Source organism: Sceloporus occidentalis, unplaced genomic scaffold (genome assembly GCF_023333645.1).
Source record: "Sceloporus occidentalis isolate IW3139 unplaced genomic scaffold, rSceOcc1.0.p SCAF_5, whole genome shotgun sequence".
Lineage (NCBI taxonomy): Eukaryota > Metazoa > Chordata > Lepidosauria > Squamata > Phrynosomatidae > Sceloporus > Sceloporus occidentalis.
Window position 1 is genome coordinate 134,514,800 of NW_028316985.1, and position 19,383 is coordinate 134,534,182.

The following is a 19,383-nucleotide window of genomic DNA, read 5'->3' on the forward strand; positions in this document are numbered from 1 at the left end:
CACTCAGTCTCTAAAAGTTTTGCCACCACTGCCCTAACCAAATCCCATCTGATCTTGGAAGCTAAGTAGTGTCTGCCCTGGTTAGTATTTGGATGGGACACCATTAATGAATACCAGATTCTGTAGGTTATATGTCAGAGTAAGGAACTGGCAAAACCACTGAGTATCCCTTGCCTAAGAAACCCCCTATGGAATTAATGAGGTCACCATAAATTGACACTAAAGACACATACACAGATACAAGAGATTATGAGAATACACGATGGGCCATGTATTCTGCAACCTAAAGTGAAGATAAAAAGTAAAGGGTTACACCCACTTTGCCCAAACAGACTTCCATTTTTTGGTACCAATCATTCATTTTCTTTTCCTCCCCACCCCATTAGATTTTGAGAAGTGCAGAGCTCTTCGGGGAAGAGAGAAGGGTATCAGTTCCACTGTCTGATTCTCTTCTGTTGGTGAATGAAAAGCACTGGATACGATGCAAATTACTTTAATGGACTCAAATGGCAGGTTGCAATCTTTGCTGTATAGTGGTCCAAAAACCTGTTAGCGAATGCTACTCTATAACAAAAGTACATGCCCAAAATGTATTGTGCAGATAGAGGAGTATGTGCACAATCCAGGCTCAAAGAAAAAAATGGTGAAATATTGATCTGTAAACACTTAAGAGGATAACTCTTACCAATTTTAAACTCTGAAGATTCTGTTGTTTATGCATCAAAATAAGTTGAATATCAGGTTATGTAATTACTGGTAGACTTTGTTTAAAATGGCAATTACTGTGTTCAGTAATACATCTGAGTGTGGTTTCCCACTGAGAAGTCAAGGCAAATTAGGTTTTGTAAGCATTGAACTTGAACCCTTCATTAATGCAAAAAGCCAGCTCTGTGAATTTCTCCTGTGTGGTGTTTAATAGAGCTTACCTACTGCTTACCTTGATGACTTTACTATTAACATTTTTTAGATGTTCTGAATATTTTTTATCGTGTTTGTTTCATTATGGCTGCATCTTTCTGCAAATTTGCATTCCTTAGAAATCCTATTATTTTACTTAATTGAAACTGTTAATTCTTTGTGTGATTATGTGTGGTTAGGCAAAGTACAGTGCACCCTTCCCTTACACAAGGGTTCTGTTCCGCCCTTCCCCCGTGTAAGAGAAAAAACGCAGATGCTCAAGCCCCATTCAAATGAATGGGGCTCGTACCCATGGCAGTGGGGGAGTGGCGCACAGGGCACACACCATGGGAGCACACGCACCATTGTTTCCTTCCTGCGTGTGGCTCCCTTACTTCCGTTGTGGCTTCCAGCATATGTTGGAAGCCGCGTATAATGCAGGTGCACTGTAGAATAAATATGAAACAGTCCTTGCATGAATTCATTTTTCTTGTAATTTCAGAAAAAAATAAATATACAGAACAGTCTCCCCCAACCTGGTGCCCTCCAAATATATTAGACTATAACTCCTGCTGAGTTGAAGTCGAACACACCCAGAGGACACCAGTTTGGGAAAGCAGAAGAAATGTACACGTGTAAAATATCTGTGCAGCTATATCTTCTTTTTCAGAAGATTACAGCCCAAAACAGAAGGGCCAAAAGAAGTGGTTTTTGGATGTTTTGGGAGTGTAGTGTTCAGATGACTCAAACCCCCAAAGCAGCCAGAAGCCACATTGAGGTGGCAGGAGCCAGACTTTTCAGGAGTGCTCCTACCAGTGGCCTGTTTGGGACCACAGAGGTGACTGACTTCAGTTAAGTGGCATATTCGATTTTCTTACCTGCATATATGATCAGATTGATTCTAACTCCTTTAGATTCTTATTAAATTGGTAGATTTAAGGAAGGGCCTTGTGAATTGTTCCATATCTATTGCTGGTTGCCATGATCTCATCTTTCCCTTTTTCTGTTTTTCTTGCTCTCTGCCCACCTCTGCTTCCAGCACTATAGTTTTGATGTACTTGTACCATTTTCCTATTAGAACCTCTTTGTTGTTGTTGTTGTGTTCCTTCAAGTCATTTCTGACTTATGGTGACCGGAGGTTTTCTTGGCAATAGCAAGTAAATTTCTATACTGCTTAGGGAGTGCTTAAATGCAAGAAAGTATCCAGAAAGCTGGATACTCATTTTTGTGACCTCAGAAAGATGCCAGGCTGAGTCAACCCTGAGCCTCTGGCTGGTACTGAACTCACAACATTGTGGTTTGTGAGTTAGTAGCTGCAGTACAAGCATTTAACCACTTTACCATCAGGGTTCCTGGTGGCTTAAGGTTTGTTCAGAGGAGGCATGCCTTTACCTTTTTCTGAAGCTGAAAGACTGTTACTTGCCCAAAGTCATCCAGTGGGTTTCCATGGCCTAATGAGGATTTGAATCCTGGTCCCCCAGACTCATAGTCCAACACCCAAACCACCACACAGCAGTTCTCAACAACAGTGCTTTATGCGGGGATCCATTCTGGACACACACACACACACACACACCCCGTGTAAAGCAAATAGCACGTATGCTCGAGCCCTATTGACAATAATGGAGCTGATGCATGTGGTACACGTGCCATTTTGTTTCCGTCACGTGGCTTTCAGCATAAGCTGAAAGCCACGTAAAAGGTGCCTGCGTATGACGCGGGCACGCTGTACTATTAGCTGCCCTTGGTTTGAGTCCTGGATCTTTTGTTCAAAGTCTGTTGAGAACATATGATTTAGAGGCTCAGATCAGAGACCCAAAGCATCTCAGTACACAATGCCTCAGTTTTCATTAAGCAGTATGCATTCCCAATTTTTCAGTTCTTAATAGCCGGCTGTGGCACCCCAAACCCAGATTTCAATATGCCCTGAAGTGCCAATCAGTTCAGATGAGAAGTTTAGGTTGTTTTATTCTGAAAGCAAGATTACTAGGTTTATAATCTTATTGAGTCACTGAAAAAACTATATCACGTTCTAAAATTCTTATAGCTAATTCTCGTCTCTGTACGTTTATTTTAAAAGGAAGCAAATTCTATCTGATATCAATCAAATGTTTATTCTAGTTTATGGCCAGCATTCTTTCTGATAAAACTGTGAAATCTTCTAATAGCCATTTCAATAGCCATTCTGCAGTACTTTCCCCCCTGTGTGTTGAAAGAATATTATCTCAGTCATTCTTACAGAAACACTGATGGCTCCTGTTACTGTCTGTGTACTAAAAATGGGAGGCTAAGCATAAGAAAAGTGGTTTGCCTAAGGCTACAGGTGTTTTATGGTTCACAGACTTCACTATTCTAGTGCATGCTGAGTCTCCAGCCGTGATCAGGGCTTCACACTTTTTATCTTGCATTTAATTTCTGTGCCTCTGTTCATCAATTACCTAATCCTGTGCTTTACTCTGTGTCTCTTTCTCACTTTTCCCATCAACATTTAATCCTCTAATTCTCTCTTGTCTCTTAGTAGCCTTGTAAAATTGAATTGGTTGTGTATCAATAATTTTCTATAAACTTGAACAAAATTTCAAACTGAGATGCAAAATAGTACTAAAGGCAACCCCCCCCCCCCCATTTTCTTATCAAACCTGATTTTTAACTTCATGCTTTTGCTTTGCAGAGTTTTAAAATGAGTTAGTTCAATAATATTAAATAGTAAATAGCTACAGGGATAGGCCAAAGTGGTCATACTTCTGTTTGGTAACCTTCAGTAATCAACATTTACCTCTTGGTTTGCAGATACACTTTTTATTGTAAGGTTTCACCCATGAATTCCTAACTGAGGAAATGCCAAGCACGATGAAGTGCAGAAACATTTATGGCAATCTGTAGAATTCAGTACTTCCTTTGGAATTCATCCCAATGGCAGGTTTCCTGGAAGGAAAAAAAATCACTGTGTATATGTGCCAACTTGGTAAATGGCCAAATGTCATACACTAAACCAAAAACAAGAATAGTTTTTCTACAGGACAAGGTGCAGTGAGGGAGAGACCCAAAATTAGCAGTCTAATAGTCAAATCAAACATTAATAGTTGAAACAAACACTAGAATCTGACCAGTCTAGATTCTTTCCAGAGGATACATTATGAAATAGATTCATAATTCCACTGTACCTCTGTTTCTCATAGGCTACATCTGCATTGCAGAAATAATCCAGGTTGACACCATTTTAAATATCATGGCTCAATGCTAGGAAATTAATAGTAACTATAGTTTTGAGAGACATTTAGCCTTCTCTATCATAGAGTTCTGGTGCCATAGCAAACTACGAGGCTTTTAAAAAGGTGACAAAAATCTTGCCGATTTATACTGTCCAGAACCAATTGAATCCCCCTCCTTTTATTATTTTTCTTATTTATGGTCTGTTTTTTCTGTTTTTTATTTTTGATGTATTGTAATGTACTTGTTAAATCTTTTACTGTTAATTTTATAGTTGGGAGGGGGAGGGTTGGGTTGGGGTCTTGTGGGGCTTGTTGTTTTTATTCTTGTATATTGTATTAACTTTGCTGTTACCCGCCTCGATCCTCAAAGTGGATGAGGCGGGATATAAATAAATATTTATTATTATTATTACAATTCCCAGAATTCCATAGCATTGATCCATGGCAGTTAAAGTTGTTTCAACCTGGACTATTTCTGCAGTATAGATGCAGCCTTGGTGAAACATTTGAAACTCTCTAAACTCTGAATCTTCTACAGGGAAACTTTGACCACAGCAGTATTTCACCAGGGAGATGTGTACAGACTGGATAAGTAATCATGTTAATTAAATTATCACACATGGCTAAGTTCTTATAAATTTACTTGCAGTGATGCACACATACAAATCTATTCCTGAGATTTTAAGAACCCACTAGTTCTGTCCAGGAAAAAGGTGGTGGTATGGATTGTTATGCTAGTAAATAAAATAGCATAATATAAAATATTTAGTAAGTTCACTCTAAAATGAATTATCACTTTGTGTTGCCTAACATGGACTGTACTGTATTTCTTGATGTAAACACACACACACAGGCACGCGCACGCACACGCACATGCACACACATACACACACACTTGCATCTGTAATATGGAATAACAATGCCAGTACATTCTGCATTTTTTCCTACATTAAAAATATGCATTTGAAAAAATTGTCAGTTATATACACTTCATTTAAGGGGTTATGATATGTAATTTCTCTATACAACATACTTTTCACTTGAAAGAAATTGCCTTGCAATTCACAAATATTTTCACTGGTCTCACTAGACATAGTGACTTTGAATTTTAAAACCCAGGGGTATGGTGTGAGTTTAAAGAGAATTTTCTCACATTGATTTACGTTCTTTATTTTGTAAAAGAGTATTTGAAAGTTGTCTATTTCAAAATAATAAATTATTTTATAAAGACTGGATGACAGATGTATAACTATTTGCAGGGTGATTCATTAGTAAAGTGCAAGATGAAACACATGTAGCATTAAATATAAAATGGTGGAAATGGTTTTGGATAAAAAAGACAGAGTAACTGGATATGAGATTCAGAAATAATCTGTGATAGAATGAAAAGGTTTTAAAATTTAAAACCTGTATATTTTAGAACCTAAAGATGATTATCGTTATAGATTATTTTTATTCTACATTGTATTTGAATATTCTGCTACTATGTATTCAATGGCAGTATTTCATTGCAGCATTTTATATGTACTTTATCAACATTTTACTTGCTTTGAGTAAATACCATAGGCATGGAATTGAGAAGAAAACTAAAAGTGCAAAATTCTTTTGTCTTGATAGGTTTTGTGCTTTTCTGGATTTTCTCCCAATTTTCTGCCATTACTGTGTCAAGTTTCCAACAAAAGCAGTTATTTTGTTTATGTTAAGATGTTTTGAGCAGTAGATCTTGTGGAATATTTTTATGGAATACCCTGCCAGTGTTCAAACATAGGATCAAATGCATGGAGCAACATCCTATTCATGCTAACAGCACCGTTTAAACTCCACACAGACTGGTTTCTTGACATGGGCCTGTTCATATAGGGGCTGTGCATGCCAGCGGGAAAGGCCGGGTTGGAAGTGGAGTCAGGGTGTAGCATCCATATGATGCACACCCTAACTCAACCCCCAGGGTGGCGTAATGCCGCACACCATGTGGTGAAGTGCATGGCATCACAGAGCGCCTCTGGTGCTGCGCCCACATGATGCAGCACTGAAGGAGTGCCATAAAGCCACTTTTTTTCAACTCCTTTTTGCGCCCTGCAAAGGTGAGATCGGGGCCACAGCGTGCAGTTGCCACGGTCCCAATCTGGCTTATGGGTGGTCTGCACAGCCCCATATTCATCAAATGCATACTGTGAAACTGAGGATCAGGCTACCTCCCTACATGGCAGCCCACCTCCCTCATATCATTGACATATAGAATGGTACAGTGTGCAAGAATTTTCTGTTCAGGCTTGCTTGAAGTCTCAGTAAAGTGAATCTGAATAAAACAGCATTCCTGGTCACTCTGAGAGTCCTACTGAGATTCAAATGAACACGAGTAGAATTCCTACACACCATGTTACTCAACACAGCAAGGAAAAAATCTAAAGAGATGGGAGTCACCAATATTAGAGGCAAAGCCAGTTAAAATTATTCCATCCCTGTACCCAGTTTTAGCCCTCACATATTTGGAAAATTGTGTGAATAACTCTGTTATCAGGTATCAGCATCTGTACAATTTGCTCAGCTTCAGACAATCTAGCTTCAAGTCTGAATGGCCTCAAACAGTGTGGGAACGGGCACAGAATGTATTTATTCTCTGTAGTTTTACAGTTTTACAGAAATCAGTGAAAATCTTAAAATGCTGATAAGATTTGCCTGTTGCAACTGCTGAAACAAAAGTTTACAAAATCTACTGTAAGTCCTTTATTGCAGTGATCTCTATTTTCAGTTAATTGAGGAAAGATAGAGAATCTAAAGACAAGCTGCATATCAGCCTGATTTTCTGCTACTGCTGTCAAGGGCAGTTTTGCCAGCTCAGTCTGTTTTGGCTTCCCTGAGAGAGCTAATTAGCAAAAGGGGATCCAGGCATACCTTTCTTAGCATACAACAAAAGTGACAGCATGCTATGTCTCCCCAGGCTATTCCCCCTTTATCTGGTCTTCACCCTTCCTTTCTCACCAAATTTCATGTAATTATATGTATCTCCCTGGTGCTTACCCTGTGTGGTCTTATTCTTCAGTTTCTGATTTCGTGGATGTTAACATTATGATGCAAGGGTGCCAAAATTCTTTCCTACTGTTGAATGCATGTGGGTTGGAAGTAAGCATATTTAGATGACTGCTTCCACATTAATTGAGTGTTTAATAAAAGATTCCATAATTCTACTTTTTGAAGTGCCATTAGTGTGTTACTTTCATAAAATAATCTTCAACACTGTTCACAAAATTTTTATAGGTATCCTGTAAAAAAAATTTCTATGACAATGGATTTCTTTGGTTTAGCTAAGCCATATCCCAGATGGACCTTTTTCATCTGATCACTTTGAATTTCTGTCTCTTAGGATTTGATACCAGTATTTTGCCAATTTGCAAGGACTCCCTTGGCTGGATGTTTAACAGGCTTGATACAAACTATGACCTGCTGTTGGACCAATCAGAACTTGGAAGCATTTACCTTGATAAGAACGAGCAGTGCACCAAGGCTTTCTTCAATTCTTGTGATACGTATAAGGATAGTTTGATATCTAACAATGAATGGTGCTATTGCTTCCAGAGACAACAAGGTAAAAAAAAGGCTATAGTTGTAACAAGTTGCAAATAGTGATAATTGATCAAATGAATGGATGTAGAATATAGAAATGTGGAGAATACAGGTGGGAGGAACTAGAAATCCTTAAGAGGAATTGTGCTTCTGCAGTTGTGCTTTTCTCTTTTCCTGCTTCCCACTTCAGCCTTTGAAAAGACGAGAAGGAAGAGGACCCATTCTAAATCAGATATGGCATGATGGGGGAGAGTCTGCAATTAGAAGGCAAAACATCTACTAACCAGAGCTACTATCCCTTCCCTCAGTCCCAAGCATAAATCAAATAACTTCTGTTCGTGCAAGAGGCTGTCTTGATCTCACTCAGTGTAAAAAGTAATTCACTAAAATATGAGAGATAATACATATGCATAGCATGCCTCTTTTACAACAATTTTATTCCATTTTGTGATTAATTTCAAATGGCTTTTAAGCAAGTAAAACTAGTTTTAGCAATTGGTTTCTCATCAAAAACCATTTTCATTGTTTTCCTGTTCTTTCTTGGCCCTTGTTTGATGGGACATTGTTTCCAAGTTGGTATATCTAGAACTATTTTAGTGTCTTTACAGGGTGAAACACATGGTCCTAATGAAGCAGCTTCTGGCTGCTTTGGAGGTGTGCTGATTAGATGATGCATGCCTCCAAAGTGGCTGGAAGCTGCACCAAGGCTGTGGTCCAGTCTTTTGGACCAGACCAAAAAGGAAGTGCTGATCAGCCCCAGTGAACAGGGCCTGCCTTGGAAGTGGGTCATGTCATCGGGAGGGTTCGTACCCGCTTCTGGAAGGAATGAACTCGGGCCGCTCTTTCCTACCCCTCTGTTCTGGCCTTACCATTTCCACCCCACCCCCTAAAAAGCCCCATACCTTTTCTGGGAGCTTTTACTGCTTGAAAGGATCGCCACAGTCCATGCATTATTTCTTTGTCTAATCCTTTCACTAGGATAAGGAGGGAGAGATACAAAATTAAGAGTAGATTGTCTATTTTGTATTTTTTTTTTTAATATTGATTCTCTTAATGCATGACTAAGAGGCTGTGTAGACCACCCCTAAGGGACGGCTTGCAGCTGCTTCCAGCTGTACTGGATTGGGTCTGCGGAAACCGCATGCCATGGCCCCCGATCTGGCCTTTCCAGGGCACAAAAAGGAGCTGCCTGGAAAGGGCACGAAAGCCATGGTGCCATGTCTTTACAGCATTCCTTTGGCACTGCAGTATGTGGATGCAATGCCAGAGGAGCATTGTGACGCTGCATGCCATGTGGTGTGGCGTGTGGTGTCATGTTGACCTGGGGGCGAAGCCGGAGCGTGCACTATATGGATGCCATGCCCCAACTCTGCCCCCAGGGCAGCTTTTCCTGCTGGTATGCACAGCCCCTAAGAGGCTGACTATAGATGTTAATTTAAAAATATAGCTAACAATTGTAACTCTCTCCCCATCACTTTATTCAAAAGATACAAACCCTGTAAAGCTTAGAGTGCCTTTTCATTTTTGTTTTGTGCTGAGATCTTGAGTTGGATGGGAACATATGACTTCAGTTTGCAATGCTGAAAATTTTTCTGTTGAAATAAATGGATTACTTTTAGACAAATTGTGGGACAGTCTGGACTGGGGCTATAAAGGATGAAAAAAAGATAAAGCTCTGATTCATTATGTGCTACATTTGCAGTCTGAACTGCATCGTCTGTACTTAAGCTTTGAGTAAAATAGGGAGGAAATGGAGCTACTAGCTACATTCTTAAAGTAAACACTAGTACAGTCGGCTCTTCTTATACACTGATTTCTTATATACAAATTCAAGCATCCATGGTTTGAAAATGTTAAAAAAGTATAAATTTCAAATATCAAATCTTGATTTTCCATTTTTATAAGGGACACCATTTTGCTGTGTCATTATATTTAATGGGACTTGAGCATCCATGGATTTTGTTATCAGCGGGGTATCTTGGAAACAAACTCCAGCACATAACAAGGGTCCACTGTATAACTCTTTTAAAAAAACAAGTTGTACCATGTCTTGTCAATAGATACAAGGGAAATCTTTTTTGTTTCAGTTTTAAACCTGAACTGCTTTTACAAGTGTGTTCCATTAAAATATCCAGAATGTATAAGAATGAGTAGTATTATGGCACTGTAGTCCAGAAACAGAAGGAACATGGTATTAGCACTATTTCAAACGCACTATATAATGAAATGGATCAAAACTAAAAGAATGAGAACTTCAGCTTAAATCTTATTTAGCTAAAAGTTTTCCTATTCATAATGGAGAAGAGAATGAAGTTCAAGTCAAGCAGTGGATAGGTAGATAGACACACAGAATGAACAATCCAGTTAAGTTTAAATATTTAAATTGCACTGGTCTGAATGTAAGATTTTTAATGCTTGATTCTTGCAAATAATAATAATAATAATATTTATATACCGCCTTTCCAAAAAAGACCAAAGCTATTTAAATCAGTTATACTCAGAAGTAACAGTCTGTATCATAGAGACCACAAGGGCCATCTACAATGACTCCGATGTCCTGCCATGCATGAAGACACAATTAAAGCACTCCCAACAGATGACCATTCAGCCTCTATTTAAAAACATCCAAAGAAGGAGATTCCACCATCCTCCAAGGCAGTGTGTTCCACTGTCAATCAGCTCTTATTGTCAGAAAGTTCTTCCTGGTTTTTAGGTAGAATCTCATTTCCTCTAGCTTGAATCCATTGCTCCGTGTCCTAGTCTCTGGAGTAGCAGAAAATAAGCTTGTTCCATCCTCAATATGACATCTCTTGAAATATTTAAACATGGCTATCATGTCATCCCTTAACCTTCTCTTCTCCAGGCTAAACATACCCAGCTCCCTAAGCCGCTTCTGATAGGGCATGGTTTCCAGACCCTTCATCATTTTGGTCATCCTCCTCTGGACACACTCCAGCTTGTCCACATACTTCTTGAATTGTGGTGCCCAGAACTGGACACACTTTTCCAGGTGAGGTCTGACCAAAGCAGAATAGAGTGGTATTATTACTTCCCACAGTCTAGATACTATACTCCTATTATGCAGCCTAGAATTGCATTGGCTTTCTTAGCTGCCGCATCACATTGCTGACTCACATTCGGCATATGGTCCACTAAAACCCCTAGATCCCTTTTGCATGCACTGTTATCAAGCAGTATCACCCATCTTATAACTGTGTATTTCATCTTTATTGCCCAAATGTAGTATTCTACATTTCTTCCTGTTGACATTCATTTTGTGTGTTTTGGGCCAGCTTTGTATTCTGTTAAGGTCATTTTGAATTCTGATCCTATCCTCTGGGGTATTTGCAACCCCTCCTAATTTAGTGTCATCTACAAATTTGATAAGCATATCCTCTGTTCCATCATTTGAGTCATTGATATATTGAATAGCACTGGACCCAGAACAGAAGTGTGTGGCACCCTTCTAGACATGCCACAGGATGCAGATTTTGGTCTATATTCAGTGGGTAGAGTAGACCCACTGCTAAAGTCAGTTGCTAAATTTCTTCAATAAAATTGTTAGCCAGTTTTTGTCCCAACTAGGGACAGACCCATTAAAATGAATGGCACTTGCTAGTCAGCCTTAATGTTAGTCCCATTTGGATGTAGTTCATCGGACATATGTGGAGCATGTTCAAAATGTCATTTTCCAAACATTTCTACCAGTCAAATATCAGGAATTATGCATTCTTCTCAGAAAACTGTAAAGTAATATAAAATCAAAATATGTTTATTTTGAAACTTCCTGTTATCGAATGCATATATCCATTATAAAGGATTTATTCATTCATCTTTAATTCAGTGGGACTCTGTTTATTTGATGAATACTGAGAGTTAAATAAATTGTTATAAATCAGACTCAGGATTGCACAAAGTTAGTAACACATTTAAAATGTTCTTCTCATTGAAAGGATGTCATATTGAGGAGGGAGCAAGCTTGTTTTCTGCTGCTCCAGAGAACAGGACCCAGAACAATGGATGCAAGCTACAGGAAAAGAGATTCCACCTCAACATTAGGAAGAACTTCCTGACAGTAAGGGCTGTCTGACAGTGGAACACACTCCCTCAGAGTGTAGTGGAGTCTCCTTCCTTGGAGGTCTTTAAGCAGAGGCTAGATGCCCATCTGTCGGGGATGATTTGATTTGCATTTCCTGCATGGCAGGGGGGTTGGACTGGATGGTCCTTGCAGTCTCTCCCAACTCTTATGATTCTATGATTCTATGATTTAATATGTTCAAGAATAAAATTATCTATTGAAGTGGATGGTAAGAATTATTTTCTAGTGTTTAGAGTGGCAGTAGATCTAGTTCAGAGAAAAGGAAATACTACCCTACTCAGCAAAAAAAATTGTGTCAAGAGTCCATGATGATTGGTGGCTTAAAAACATTGGACAAATTTTAAAAGGTCAACAAGATGGTGATTATTCCTAATAGCTCTGACTGCAGCCATATCTATTTGATTACCAAATGTTGAGACTGTAATCTGAATGCTGGCTTGATGTAACTTTGGTCTTATGTAACAAAACAATGCTTATGTTGTAATATTGCTGCCATAGGCTGCATTCACAATGCAGAAATAATTTTGTTTGACAATATTTTAACTGCCATGGCTCAATGCTATGGAATTCTGGGAATTGTAGTTTTGTGAGACAGTTAGCCTTCTCTGTTTGACAACTCCAGTACCATAGCAAACTACAATTCCCAAAATTCAGTAGTACTGGGCCAGACAGTTAAACTGCTGTCAAAACTGTCTTATTTCTGCAGTGCAGATGGCTCCTTATGATTGTAGCCCTGAGGAGGCAGAATAAACCATTTTGAAATATACTTGAATTTAAATTGTAGCCCAAGCAATTCATTTCGTAGTTCTCAAGCATGAATAAAATTTAACATGTCTAATGTCATTGTAGACCCACCTTGCCAGACAGAACTCAGCAACATTCAGAAACAGCAAGGGGGAAAGAAGCTCCTAGGTAAGTCATAGATCATTCTTTTGAAGTATTTATTGAGTACATAAATAACCCCAGTGAAACTGGAACATAAAATCAATATGAATCCTAAAATGATGGACCAAACTAAATTTCAGTAACAGAATTTGTAAAGTCTTTGAAAGCTGTTAAACTTAGTTTTATTACCTTATAAGTTCCAAGATGTTACAGCTGTTTTATTACACTACTAGACTCTCCATTTTTAGACTTTAAAGGGCACTGAGAAGAGAGGGACTAGGTGATACAACAGTAAAATCTTTCACTTTAAATGTTCTCCCAGATATTTCCTGCAGAACTCTTTCATGATTACCTTTTTGCTGAATCTAAATCTCCATGTTGTTGTTTTTGTTGTTGTTGTTGCTGCTGCTCAGCATGATGATTAAAGAGTATCCTGACGTAGCCACCATATTTTGAATATTGACTCAGTAATGTCAACATTGTTGTATGTATTGTGGTACTTTAACACAAATGTTTTTATTCAGATATATTTAATATAGAGAAAATATAATACAATGTGTAGAACACATTAGTTTGATGAGTTAGGTGTTGTTGGCTGTTACTGTTATTATTTTGTTCATTTATATCCCATCTTTTCCCCAAGCCAAGGTGACACTATCCCAGCCATCCATTAAAAAAAAGTTATGGGTTTTTGAGTATTTTGAATTCCAGGTAAGAGGCCCTTTTCTGGAATGTCCCAAAAGATGATCACAATGTCTTATCAGAGTACAGGTACACTGTGGGCCTAGAGCCATTTTAAGTATCCAGATTTGCAGCTTCTCCATTCTTTTTATTCCATTGTCTTCACCAAGGCCTTGCCACTATAGCAATAATTTATCTTATCTTTTTGTACAGTCCATAACCCAAAAGGGCCAGGCCAAGAAATCTACCTTCTCTTCCAGGAGTCTGTAATGCCATGTGTCAGTGTGCAAACTGCAGGCTGCATGCAACTCCTGAGACCATTTTTAGGGAGTGACAAATATTTTTTCATTGATGAAAAAAATCATGCATAATCTTTTTCCAAAAAAGAAAATAAAAAGGCACTAGAATGCCCTAATGCAGTCTAGAGTTCATTTCCACCCTTTTTAGATGCTTCCCTGGGGACCTTCTTCCATAGGTCTATAGGGTTTGATTCTAAGACCACAAAAATAACCCAACAGGATTTTTGGCTTCAGTTGATTAATTTTGTGTTTTAAGTAATTTGTATATATTTCCATATCAATAAAAACTTTGATTTGATATTTATTGCAACTGTAGGTATGAGTGTGTAGAATAAAAGAGTATGTACATCTGAGAAATTGTAAATTTATTTACCAGTTATGTTTATTACATTGCTTAATTAAATTAGAAAATTTGTTCTGTAAGAATGGTTGCTTCATATGATTTTCTGTATTGCGCAGGGCAGTATATCCCCTTATGTGATGAAGATGGGTATTACAAACCAACCCAGTGCCATGGAAGTGCAGGGCAATGCTGGTGTGTTGATAGATATGGTAATGAGGTAACAGGATCCAGAACGCATGGTGCTGCAGACTGTGGTAAGTCACAGAAATCTTCAAGACCTTATGATTAAGGAAAATCTTTTAGTCCTTATGAGGAAGGACAAAATTCTCCCTTATGAACCAGCCCATGCTGTGAGATCTGCTGGGGGGACCCTTCTCTCTGTCCCACCATCTACACAGGTCCACCTGGTGAGAACACAGGAGAGGACTTTCCCAGTAGCTGCCTCAAGGCTCTGGAACTCCCTTCCCAGGGTGGTTGGACTAACACCCTCCCTATAATTTCAGACATAAGTTTTTATCATCTTACTAATTAGAAGCCATTTTTCCTATTTCTTTTAAATAAAATTTTACAATTCTGTTTTATATTTATGCCACAAAAAACAAACATAGGTGAGATCGAGTGTAAAAAATTGATGTTATTATACATTGCTGTGAGATCAATGGATCTAGGGTGGCATATAAATATTTTAATAAATAACTATGGTTTTTCTTAGCTATTGAGCTAGAAACATCAGGTGATTTTGCCAGTGGTGATTTCCATGACTGGACAGATGATGAGGATGATGAAATGATGAATGATGAAGATGAAATTGAAGATGACGATGAGGATGAAGGTGACGATGATGATGACGATGACCATGAAGGATATATTTGATGTTTGTAGCTGTGACTAAATTGTCTCTTTCTAAAATTTACAAGATGACACTCCCAGAAAATCCCTATACCTTTGAAGGTCAAAAGGATTCTAAATAACATGTATATTTTGTATGATTATTTGAAATATTGCAACTGAAGTCATAGACTTTCTTTGTTTAAATGAAAATCATTATATTATGTGTTGTTTTTATATGCCATTGAGCAGAAGAAAACACACTGGAGTCTAGCCTGAAGAAAGAAATGTGTATGTGCTACTAAAAAATGAAACAAAACAAAATAAAAAAAAAACATTAAATGTGCAGATAATCATAAGGACAAGCAAACCTTAAAGCTTCCATGAAAAATACATCTTCTGTTTGGGAATGTGTGTATGGCCACTTCCAGCAGGTGCTTTGTTATAAGCAAAGTGACTTAAAACTTTAGATGTGATTTAGACCATGTGGACGTTTTTCTCAAAATGTGCATGGACAGGATAAGGAAATTATAATCAAGGTCATAATATGTTGCCAGCTTATTATGCACCAGAGGACTGGAAAAGTTGTGACTGTAGAAGTGGTCAGGTTCTCCTCTGTGTTCGCAAATGTTATCTTTTGACTTTGAAATTACTAGGTTGTTGAAATGTAAAACCAGTAAAACCAAGACAAGCATAGATTCTGAAAAATCTGAAGTTTTGTTTCCCCTTTCCCTCCCAATTTTTTTCTTAGCTCATGTTAAAATCATGTCAGCTTGTTATGCGTGCAGGCAGCCTGATAATTTTATCTTTCTTTCTGTAGGATTCTAACCATAAATTAGTTTTACATATTTTAATGGGAAAACTTTGCATAAAGAGTGTTTATATATTAATGGACTTGAAAACCATGATACTTTCCCCAAGAGACACTTTTCAACTTAACTATGGAGTTTTGTTTTTCCAACTCCAACAAATTTCTATTCTCTCTCCTAAGTCATGCCCTTTTTGTTTACTAATTCAAAACGTTAGAGGAGTTATTGTAAGGTGCCTTGCAAAATAGAAATAGAAAGATTTATAGCATGCATACCAATATATGATTATTAGGCAATAGCCAAATATTCCAAATTTAATATCAAGATAGGTACTGCTGCTGGAATGAAGAAACAGGTTATTTTCTCTCCCACCTCATTGTTATGTAATTACCATGTAGAATACATTACAATTCTTAAGTAGTCTTGCATTCAAAATTTGACTGTAGAGAAAATTATTTTAATCACTGTATTTATGTTAGCATGTTGATTAATTGTGTAGACTTTTTAAAATTCCATTACCTTCATTCATATCAAACTTGTGGCTTTGTGCCATAATAAAACTGAAAGGCCCTGTGTAACAATATGCAAGCAGTTGTTTAATTTCAACTGTGACTTACTGTTTTCCCTAATTTTTATCTGCAGTTAATTGAAAGAAAAAAAATATTTTTCTTCTTTGATTTCAATAGGTTTAATATTAAATTTAATGATTATCTTATGTGACATTAAACTATACTACAGTTTTCTTTTTTCATGTTTATGTATAGTTTGCAAAATAAAGATTCTCATAACCAACTTTTAACCAGAATGCTGTAATAATTCCTATGGGTATAGCTGATGGTATCCCTTGATATGTCAAGCATAGAAAGTCTCCACTGGATAAGAAGCACACTTTACCAAGCAGAAGTTTGATAAAGTTCACCATACATTTCACTGTGATTTCTACAATACATTATTTTAATGAAAGTGTTCAAGCCACAGTCAGCAATTAACCCAGAAAAGGTCTCTCTTTTCCAGATTCTGAGTATGAGTTGTGACTTGTTTTGATGCAAAGATATGGGGATCGAGATTGTGCTTGATTCTTCAGCTACTTTAAGTTTCTTTGTGGCACTTGTACATATACAGAGTCACAGGCTCTGTTCTTCTCACCATTGTTCTGCTTCTTCTCAGCCTTGTAATATGGGTCTAGAGGTTTGCCTGTCAGAACTTACCTTCTCGCTAGAGTTCTTGTGGAACAGTGCAGCTTCATGCACACTGTGTCTCTCAGGGGTTGGCCTGTCTGTGCACATGGCAGAGCACATGTAATAACTCATTAATTATGTCAACTAGACAATTTAGAAAGCAAATCTTCTACAGAGATTAGGGGAGGATGAGGGGCTTTATAACTTTTTCATGAATTAAGCTCTCAGGTGAGCAATATGGTTGGTTGAGCTGGTTTCTGATCCTTGTCTTCCCATTCTGAACCAAATCAGTACACTAATGTACCAATTTTTTTTTGAGGGGGGGGGAGTTATTCTGGAGAAGATCCATCCTGATAAGGAACAACCCATTTTTATTATATTGGAGTGTCATTGCATGGCCTCTTGAGTATGTTTTTAAAGGTAAGCTCATATAGCAAGGCACACAAGATTCATAGCAGAAATAATTTATGGTTATGTCTCTGACAGAAATACCAGTGACTAACATAGCTGTCTTCTTTCACAGCTAACAAAATATGACAGGCAAATATGGAGGGGTGGGAAACATGTCCCTTTAAATATTGTTGGAGTGCAGCCCCCATCAGCTCTAGCCAGCATAGCCAATGGTGAAGGGAGTTGCAATCTATATATGGAGTTTCCAGTCCCTGTGCTAGGGTAACCATTAGCTAATAAGCTTAATTAGGCCTGTGCTTTGCATTCTAATAGAGTTATTTCTCCCACAGCAGGAAGGGTTGTTGAATTGTTGCAGTCTGGCTGGTTCTCTCTCGACTACACATTAGTTACAGTGTCTCAAGGTTTAGTTACCAATAAGCATATGAAAATGGTCAGGTTTGATCTACTGTATATACTCATCTATAAGTGGAAAAATTTAGGTCAAATGTTGACCAAAAACCTAGGTCGGCTTATACATGGGTCAATATGGTACCCAAGCCTCTCCCCAGATGGGCTGCCTCTACAAGGGATAGTCCAGCTGGGGAGAGGCTAGGAATGGCAGCCAATCACCCTGAAGCCTCTCCTTGGCTGGGCTCTCTCTCTCGTGGAAGAAGCCCAGCTGGGGAGATGCTGAGCAAGGTGATTGCTCGCCCAGATGCTTCTCCCTGACTGGGCTTTCTCCCGGGGAGGAAGTCCAGGTGGGGAGACACCGAGAAGGGTGATTGCTTGCTGAGAAGCTTCTCCCTGGTTGGGCTTTCTCGCAGGGAGGGAGCTCGGCTGGGGAGATGCTGGGCAGAGAGAGCAATTGCCCAGAAGCCTCTTCCCAGCCCAGCTCCCTCTTGGGGAGAAAGCCCAGCTGTGGAGATGCTGGGTAGGGTGAGCGATCGCCTAGAAGCCTCTCTGCAGCGAGGCTGCCTTGGGAAGTCTGACCCTCAACTTATCCATGGGTCATACCAAAATCCATACTTTTGGCCCAAAAGGTTGACCTTAACTTATACACAAGGTTAACATATGGTCGAGTATATACCATAAGTGTTCTAAACTGAAAACCAAGAATAATCAAGCAAAATATTTGTTTGATTTGTTAGATAACCAATGTATTGATATATATATATTTACTGTTGCTGCATAATAAAGTATACAAATACAAATGTAGATGAACTAAAGCAAATTATAATTGTTTCTTTATAATTACTTCCAAAAGTTTTAGTAGGATTTTCATAACCTCATGAAATATGCAGATAAGAAGCAGACATTTGAAACTTCTGTTCTGACCATCCCATCCCTTCTTCATCAAAAGAATGCAAGGACCTATTTGATTTGCAAAATATGTTCTGTTTGGAAATACCAGGAAAAGCTCAAGTGAACTGAAAGCCATGAGGGAGAAGATCAAAGTAGCTGGATTCATCTTCTTATAACTGTGATGTAAAGCATAAGATTGGCTTAATTTTTAAATATGGTTGATTATATATTCATTTGAACAGTGTATACCAAATGTTGTCTTTATCATGACAGTTAAATATTCATCTTTTTCTCGCTTTGCTATAGATGTTTATGTGGTTAACCTATTCACTTTTTCCCACTGCATTTTGCATTTTATTCATGGGGAATATTTATTCTCTTTTTTATTTACAGGAAATTAAATAATGTTTTCTCTCTCTTTATTGAACATGAGCTGTTCTGTCAGTATTTATGAGGTACAGTTATGTTCTTTTATCAGTTGAAAGCAGTTGGTAATGAAATCATGGTTAAGGATGCAAATGTGTTTAGTAGAGTTGGAGTAAAGCCTGGGTCATTTTAAGCAGAAAATTGGCTATTTATTTATGGTACTGTACCTAAATACTGCCATATTCCAAACTAGCTCTTTACCATATTGCTAATTGTTACAGAACTGTTTCCTTCAGAGGAATGTATGAAAATAGATTGAAATTCATTTTCTTTAGACTACATTGTCTAAACTCCTAAACTGTTCTGTAGGCTATGCTGCTTAAACAGTATAACGAGTAGACTGCATTTAATTCAGTGAGATTTCAGTGAATTAGCATGTTTAGGATTACAAACAGTTTTTGTTTTCATTATAATTTTTAATTTTGATATCACTTGCCCCTTTCAACTTTTGTATAAATTAGTTACTTTAC

General features: G+C 38.0%; 1 protein-coding gene across 4 annotated transcripts in view; it reads left to right on the plus strand.

The window, feature by feature from the left end:
- The window catches only part of SPOCK3 (SPARC (osteonectin), cwcv and kazal like domains proteoglycan 3), a 182,470-nt gene extending 166,061 nt beyond the window's left edge, over nt 1-16,409 (plus strand). For all 4 annotated transcript variants that reach the window (XM_089525545.1, XM_089525546.1, XM_089525548.1 and 1 more), the window contains 4 exons: nt 7,474-7,695; nt 12,622-12,684; nt 14,097-14,234; nt 14,693-16,409. In XM_089525545.1, the coding sequence (XP_089381671.1) occupies nt 7,474-7,695; nt 12,622-12,684; nt 14,097-14,234; nt 14,693-14,853 (584 nt within the window). In that variant the 3' untranslated portion in view covers nt 14,854-16,409. The remainder of the gene's footprint in view (nt 1-7,473; nt 7,696-12,621; nt 12,685-14,096; nt 14,235-14,692) is intronic.
- Nucleotides 16,410-19,383: the final 2,974 nt, after the last annotated feature.